Source organism: Vespula pensylvanica, chromosome 12, assembly GCF_014466175.1.
Source record: "Vespula pensylvanica isolate Volc-1 chromosome 12, ASM1446617v1, whole genome shotgun sequence".
In the NCBI taxonomy this organism is placed as follows: domain Eukaryota; kingdom Metazoa; phylum Arthropoda; class Insecta; order Hymenoptera; family Vespidae; genus Vespula; species Vespula pensylvanica.
Genome location: NC_057696.1, coordinates 2147839 through 2156123, shown reverse-complemented (window position 1 = coordinate 2156123; position 8285 = coordinate 2147839). Strand labels below are relative to the sequence as shown.

At 34.8% G+C, this 8285-nt stretch overlaps 2 protein-coding genes across 5 annotated transcripts in view; both read left to right on the top strand.

Annotated features, from left to right (window-relative positions):
- Positions 1 to 1305: 1305 nt before the first annotated feature.
- LOC122633235 (inositol-pentakisphosphate 2-kinase) overlaps positions 1306 to 8285 on the top strand; it is a 64322-nt gene continuing 57342 nt past the window's right edge. The window contains exon 1 of one of the 2 annotated variants that reach the window (XM_043820909.1): positions 1306 to 1902. Coding sequence is in view for 1 of the 2 variants with exons in the window: in XM_043820907.1 (XP_043676842.1) it covers positions 1761 to 1902 (142 nt within the window). In the remaining variant the exon portion in view is untranslated. The remainder of the gene's footprint in view (positions 1903 to 8285) is intronic. The other variant, XM_043820907.1, reaches the window with a different exon arrangement.
- LOC122633243 (protein BTG2-like) lies at positions 3169 to 6081 on the top strand. 3 transcript variants are annotated; one of them, XM_043820924.1, is made up of 2 exons: positions 3169 to 3758; positions 5133 to 6081. In XM_043820924.1, the coding sequence occupies exons 1-2, from the start codon at positions 3248 to 3250 to the stop codon at positions 5339 to 5341; spliced, it is 720 nt and encodes a 239-aa protein (XP_043676859.1). In that variant the 5' UTR covers positions 3169 to 3247; the 3' UTR covers positions 5342 to 6081. The 3 variants fall into 3 exon arrangements, with proteins under 3 accessions (XP_043676859.1, XP_043676862.1, XP_043676860.1); XM_043820927.1 differs by having other exon boundaries at positions 3170 to 3695; positions 5124 to 6081; XM_043820925.1 differs by lacking the exon at positions 5133 to 6081 and having other exon boundaries at positions 3178 to 4848.

The following is an 8285-nucleotide window of genomic DNA, read 5'->3' as shown; positions in this document are numbered from 1 at the left end:
TTTCTTAACAGAATAAAATGTTCAAAATACTTTCGAAATCATTGATGACGAACGCATACGTATCGAAATCATTTCTAATCGGTTGATATAAATTGTCTACGAAGTTTTTACAAAAAAAAAAAAAAAAAAAAAAAAAAAAAAAAAAAAAAAAAAAAAAAAAAAACAAACAAACGAAAAGGAAACTTTTTCTTTCGATTAAATGGAAATCATTTTCAAAGTGAGATTTAGATTCTCTTGGAAAACTACCTAGAATCGAAAAGTAAACTATCAAAACAAAGAATCTAATCAAAGAAAAATAAAAATTATCTATCTATTAGAATAGAGTGTCAACGGATAAGAAGAACGCGTGCAACGTTGTGCGTATTACAAACGCTTTTGTTCTGAAACGAGAACAAAATTTTTCTCTATCAAAAAGAAAAAAAAAAAGAAAGAAAAAAGAGACAGAGAATGAGAAGTATATCTATTCGAAGAACTAACTTCTTTCGACCGAGGGATTATCAATGCAAAAGAAAAAAAAAAAAAAGAAAAGAAGAAGAAAAAAGAAACAAAAAAAATCTAATCTAACGAAACAAGGACATTAAAACTTATTAAAAAACGATTAACCGAACAGTTTAAGACGATAAAAAAGTAAAAAAGTAAAAAAAAAAAAAAAAAAAAGATAATAGTCGTCTTTAGTTCGTCGTTGTCAGTGCGACGTAAAAAAAGGAGAGAGAAATTATTACGAAAACGAAGAATTACACTTTCTCCAAACAAACTCTTCGCGCGTACGAAAAGATAAACTACGAAACAGCATTAAAGAGATCTAACGAAAAAGGAAAATTCAAAGTCTATTAAAAAAAGATTAATCGAACGGTTCGAGTTAATAATAATAATAATAAGAAGAAGAAGAAGAAGAAGAAGAAAAAAAAAACAAGAAAAGAGCAGAAAATAAAAGATCGTTTCCCGGTGTGCGTCGTTGCATTAGTCCCGTCGTTAAAGAGAAGCCGACGAAGTCGAACAGGAAAAGAAAGAAAAAGAAAAGAGAGAAAGAAATAATTAAAAAACGAGAATTACATCTTCTCCAAATAATTCTTTCGAGATCTACAAATAAACTCTCGGTACAAAACGCTAAACAAGGATCTACCTAATCAAAGGAAATAATAACAACAACAATAACAACAACAACAATAATAACAATAATAAAAAATAACGATAGAAAATATGAAAACTTAGGGAAACTTATCAAAAAGGATTGATCGAACGGTTTGGAGTTGTTAAATTAAAAAAAAGAAAAAAAAAAAAAAGAAAAAAAGAAAAGGAGAGAAAAAAAATAGATAATGATCGTTTCCCAGTGTGAGTCGTTGTTAGTCTGCGACGTGAAAGAGAGCCGATAAAGTCAAGAAGGAAAAAGAGAGGGATATATATATATATATATATATAGAGAGAGAGAGAGAGGGAGAAACAGACAGAAAAAAAAGATAATGGTTGAGAACCATCGGCTCCGGTCCGCGCAGGCCGTATTCGGGACGCAGCTGCGACGCGCAGCCGGCGCGCGGGGGTCACGTGACGAATAGCGAAGCTCTGAGCTCTCGCAGCAGGGTGATAGGATATACGTATATATAGATATGTGTGTATAAAGCAAGCCGGTAGTGGGGGCGAGAGTAGCGAGCGGGTAACGCTATTGGTTAACGCTACAATTCCCCCACTCCTTGGATATTCGAACAAAGGGACGAGGCTACGTCGTCGCCGACACGAAGATCGGTACCATTAGAAAGTCGTTGATGGTCGTTGGGTGCGGTTGTTTCGTGAGTCGGAGAAGAGAGCGTGTCGTCGGTTGCTCGATTATTGGTCGGTCGTCGTCGTCGTCGTGTAATCGTAATCGGATGAAAATAGTTCGCGCGAGGATCGACTCGATAACGCCGCGTACGTTTCAGTGTGTTAGAGATTATTATTATTATTATTATTATTATTATTATCGTCGATATAAAAACGGAAAAGTTATTAAAAAGAGATAGTGCGTTATATATATGTATATATACATATGTATGCGTATGTATATACGTATATATATATTTGCTCCAAAATTCGATAACTCTCGTGCGTGTATATATATATAAGTAATATATATATATATATATATATATGTATTTCTCGTGATATACATTCAAAGTGAAAAGGGGAGAAATAAAAAAATATTTATTTCCTACGAAAGGGAAATTACTACGGCGGTAAAATAAAGCCGTGATATAAGATAAGACAGATTACAAAAAGACGGAGAAAGCGTGAAATAAGAAACGAGGGATCCTAAAGTAGGATTTTGTGTGCTGTGATTGGAGAAGAAGGGAAGAAAAGGTGCGAAGGTGGAGGAAGAGGAGGAGGAGGAGGAAGGAGGTGTGTGGAGGTGGTGCGGATGATAGAAAGATAGAAAGAAGAAAGGAAGAAAGGAACGAACGAAAGAAAGTTCGCGAAGATCTTCAAAGATTTCGCGAAGTCTCATACACGTACACGCAGAAAGAGAGAGAGAGAGAGAGAGAGACTCTCTCTCGATCGAGATATAACGTTTACTCGTCCTAACGTCCTTTTTTTTCTCGATCATCGCCACGATCATAGTCACGTCTGAAAAATCTAGTAAAACTCTGGAAAGAGTGAAAGATAGAGACATAGATAAGATAGATAGATAGATAGATAGATAGATAGATAGATAGATAGGCGGACAGAGAACGGTGTGTGGTGGCGTCGAGGCAGAATCGACGTGGCGGTGGCGGCGACGGCGCCATTTTGTGGATATTCTCGCGTGCAGAAGCGGCAACGGCAACGGCAGTCTCTTCGGTACTATCAAGAGTATCGTCAAGAATATATCCAAAAAAAAAAAAAAAACTCCAAACCGATCATCAGGAGTATTAAAACTCGTGACACATCGAGATACTATTATCGATCGAACGATCGATGACGAAAATATTCTGAAAAAAAGAGTTTCTCGAAATAGTCGGCTCGCGACGGAAGAATTCGCGAGGAGGAGAGTATCGTACGGCGGGAAAGTGATTGGAAGAGGAAGAAGAAGAAAGGGAAAATTCGATCGAGGAAAGTATAGTTAAAAGAATTACGACGATTACTACTACTACTACTACTACTACTACTGTTATTACTACAACAACAAAAAAAAAAAAAGAAAACGACAGAGAGAAAAGGGAGACGACAAAAAAAAATAGTAAAAGAAGAAGAAGAAGAAGAAGAAGACCAGAAAAGATTGAACAACAGCTTTTTCAAAATGAGATTGGAAATAGTTTCGGCGGCTGATTTTTTGGTGCACCTGCTGCGCCTACAGGCTGGACAACTCTCAGAGCGACAGCTCGAGATGTTCAAGTCGTCGTTGACGGAGGTGTTGCGACATCGTTACAGGGACCATTGGTTTCCCGATCGTCCAAATCGTGGTTCAGGGTATCGTTGTATACGTATCAACGGTAAAATGGATCCAGTAATAGCTCAGGCTGGAGCTAACGTTGGATTATTGCCTGCGGTATTGCACAGCCTATTTCCGAGCGAGCTGACGATGTGGATCGATCCGTCGGAGGTTTCCTATAGGATTGGTGAAAACGGTTCCATATGCGTTCTGTACGAACGTACCGAGCCCGATCCCGAGGAATCTGCTACTTCTCATCAACATCAACATCAGCAACACCATCAACATCATCATCATCAACAACAACAACAACAACATCAACATCAACACCATCAACAACAACACCATCAACAACAACAACAACAACAACAACAACAACATCAGCATCAACACCAACATCAACAGCATCAGCATTCCCGTTCTCATCATCATCACCATCACCATCATCATCACCATCAACAACACCAACAACATCAACAGCAACAACAGCAACAACAATTCGAAAGCTGCAAGGACTCCCTTTTGCTCGAGCACACGCAATTCAGCGAGCAAATTGCGGCTTTCGTTTCCAGTTGAAGAGTTTAATTAAGGATGAAGAAAAGAAGGAATGAGGAGGTAAGAGGGAAGAGGAGAAGAAAGAAGGAGGAGGAAGAAAAGAAGAAGATGATGATGATGATGATGATGATGAATAATAACTGCAGGAGGAAGGATATATTGAAGAAATAAAAATTGAAAAAAAAAAGAAAGAAAGAAAGAAAGAAAACGTTGCGAGTAAAGCATCTCTCGTTTCGTTTTCGCGTCTCTCATCACCTCCATCGTCCTTACCGTCGTCGTCGTTGTCGTCGTCAACGTCGTCGTCCTAGTAGTAGTTACTCGTTGTCATCGTTTTTTCGTCGTTCTCATCAATCTCATCATGGACAGACGCCCACCCAACAACGTGTGTCTTTTTTTCAAAGAAACTGCTATATATATATGTATGTAAATATATATATATATATATATATATATATATATATATATAAAATTTGTTCTCGTTTTCTGTTTTTTCTTTCTTTTTTTTTTTTTTTTTTGATTTTCTTTTTTTCGTATCGACGAAGACCCAACGAAGAGTTCCATTCTCCTCAGCCAGCAATTATCATCTATTAGCATCTTTGTCCTATTACTACTGTATCCCCAAAAACCGATCTCAGCGAAGTTTCACGAACTTTATATAATCTGTCTTCAAATACTTGCGAGTAACGGATACAACGGAGGAAGAATATATATATATATATATATATATATATATAAATGGAAGAAGAGGAAGGACAACAACAATAACAACAACAACGCAATGGATAGAATGAAAGAAAAGAAGAAAAAAAAAAGAAATCGGAAGTAGAACAGCTGAGAAGCGTGAAACTGATCGATGAAAAAGAAAATAATAATAGAAGAAGAAGAAGAAGAAGAAGAAGAAGAAGAAGAAGAAGAAGAAGAAGAAGAAAAGGAAGAAGAAGAAGAAGGAAAAAGGGAAGAAGAAATGAAATGGGCTAAAAAAAAAATATATATATATATACATACATACAATATACTCGAACGAAAAATAGTCAGAATTAAATTAACGAGAACAACAACAACAACAACAATAATAATAATAATAATAATAATAATAATAAAATAATCACAACAACAATAACAATAAAAATCATACAAACATATAAACAAACAAACAAACCGCACGTCTAGTCGAAACACGCCTACCAACAACAACAACAACAGAAATACCAACAATCTCGCAGAAAAAAAAAATTCGAATTTCCTTCGAAATTCGAAAGGAACTTAAAATATATTGCCACTTTATATCGCGATATCGTATGTCGAAAGGGGAGAAGATTTTCGAAGAAGAAGAAGAAGAAGAAGATGAAGATGAAGATGAAAATGAAGAGGAAGAAGAAGAAAAAAAAAAGAAGAAGAAGACTATGATGAAGGAACAGGAAAGAGAAGAATGAAAGAAGAGAGAGAAAGGAGAGGAGAGGGACACATATCCAGTTTCTTGCAAATAGCAGCAGCATCACCCTCTCTCTCTCTCATTCTCTCTTTCTCTCTCTCTCTTTTTCTCTCTCTCTCTCTCTCTCTCTTTCTTTCTCTCCATCTTTCAAACCGGACGAATTGATCTCAACCTCGTCTCTAGAGGAGAAATACACCGAGACGAAGGAACAACGAATTTCAACCTCCTGTTACATCCCTCTCTTTTATTATTATTTTTTTTTTTATTTTTTTATTTTTTTTTTTTTCAAGACGAGCAGCCTCAACTTCTGAACCCCTGAATCCCTCTTTTTGTATGATCTCTCTCATATAACGATAGAAAGAGTAACGGAGAAGAAGAAAAAAGAAAGAAGAGATTCCATCTCTCTCTTTCCTCTGTATCTCTATCTATCTATCTTTATCTATCTGACTCTCCTCATCTCTCTCTTTCTCTTTCTCTTTATTTCTCTCTCTATTTCTATTTCTCTATCTATCTATCTATCTCTCTTTCTCTTTATTACTCGCTGGTTACAACTTTGACCGCCAATTATATCCCTTTGGCCTCTTCTCACTAAACTCTTGATACTAAACCAGCAGTATTTGATTATCGACTATGTTGCTGTTACTTATTATTCTATCCTTTCAACAACAACTACTACAACAATAATAATGATCATCATCATCATCATCATCATCATCATCATCATCATCATCATTAAAAAGAAGGAAAAGACGAAGAAGAAGAAGAAGATGCAGGATAATCTTCTTTCTTTTTTCATCGAGAAGGGATATAAAGGGAAACTTATTATCGAAGATTAATTATCATCCTCTCTCTCGATATATTAGGTGAGCTTCTATACCTATAAACCGTGTGATTTCTGATTATTCTCAGAAATCCTGAGGAAGGAGGACGCGGGGGAATACGTGCGCACGTGCCAACAAGAAAACAACAATAATAACAATAATAATAATAAATCTCATCGTTGACGAGACTGTTAGATACTTTAGAGATATTTTTATTTAGTGATTTTTTTCTCTCTTTTTTTTTTTAATTATTATTATTATTTTTTTTTTTTTTTTCTTTCTTTTCTTTATTTTTACTTATTTATGTCCACTGGCTTTGGTATCGTTCTTTTCTTTTGTAAATTTTTTTTTTTTTTCGTAGTTTTTCTAACTTTTCTTTTTCTTTTCTTTTTTTTTTCGTCCTCGTCATCGTCGAGAACAATTTTTGACCAGACGCAAAAATATATATATATATTTGTTTAACAGTATATATATATATATATATATATTTATTAACAGCAAGGTGCGTCCGTACAACAAGCGACGTGTCGTATTAAACGATATACCATCGATGTGCCCCCTCGTCTCCACCTTTCAATCAACCACCGATCAACCACCCAGATACTCACCCCCATAAGAAACATCTCTCTACGCTTGCTCCTCGTCCCTCTCGTTGCACAGCGAGCAACGAGTTAATCAGCAACAACACAGCAACAATTATGATGATGATGATGATGATACTGAGCTGCAATCGTCAAACTCGTTCGCGTCACGAAATAAAATAATTTATCCGAAAATAATTAAACATGCACACACACTCACTTACTCATACGTATATGTATATATATATATATATATATGTATATGTATGTATGTATATATATGTACGTACCTACGTATGTACACTTTGCATAATTTTTTTGTTCTTACACAGACGCATATACCAACACACATGACATACAGATATTTATTAAAAAAAAAAAGAAAAAAAAAATAAGAAAAAGAAAAAAAAAGAAATATCAGAAGAAATCATATTACGATTCAGATGAATTGATATATATATGTATGTATGTATATACATATACATGTGTGTGTATATATATATATATATGTATATATACATATATGAGACACGAAAAAGGAGAACAAAACGCATATAAAAATATAAGTTTATTCAGAGAAAATAACGGCGCGAATTTTAAATATGTACATATGTATAGGCGTTATGTATGTAGAAAAATCACGCGTGTACAATAATATTAATAATAGTAATAATAATAGTAATAGTAATAATAATGATGATGATAATAATAGTACGCGCATTTACAGTCGAATTGTACATTGTCTTGTTTTTCTTTCTTTCTTTCTTTCTTTCTTTCTTTCTTTGCTTTTTCAATAATTTTCGTGTTATAATAATATTTGTATTTTATTATATCTTTTGAATTGCTTTACGAGAAAGAGAGATAAATAGACAGAGACAGAAAAAGAAAAAGTGAGTGTGAAAGAGAAAGAGAGAGAGAGAGAGAGAGAGAGAGAAAGAAAAAAATTGGTTAGTGATCGTGAAAGGAAAAGAAGAAGGGTGTCTGTAAGGTCGTAAGGGTGGAAGGGTGAAGTTATTAAAAAAGAAAGAGGGACGGAGAGAGAGAGAAGGGTGAAAAGGGACGATGCAAATGAAACCTGTGATTTTTTTTATTTTTTCTCTTTTTTTTCACGCGCGAAGGGTTAAGGGGTAGTATTTTTAATTTTCCCTTTGCTTCTTCTGCTTCTTAAAAAAAAAAAATTCTTTTTTTTTCTCCTGTTCACTGTATTCGTTCGAGCGTTATTATTTTTCTGGTATTCTTTCACGGATGTTTAAAAGATAAGAAAAAAAAAGAGGGAACGTGTACGATACGTGGGAAAAGTGTATTTTGTATGACTGTGTGCATGTGTGTGTGTGTGTGTGTGTGTGTGTGTGCGCGCGAGAACGTGGAAATATTCGATCGTTTCGTCGTATCGCGAGAATATTTCTGTATACATATATATATATTTTTTTTGTTGACACAGCACACGCAACAAACAAACAAATATGCAACTCTCTCTTATAGTGACAATAGTTATTCTATTGGCCGATTAATTTTTT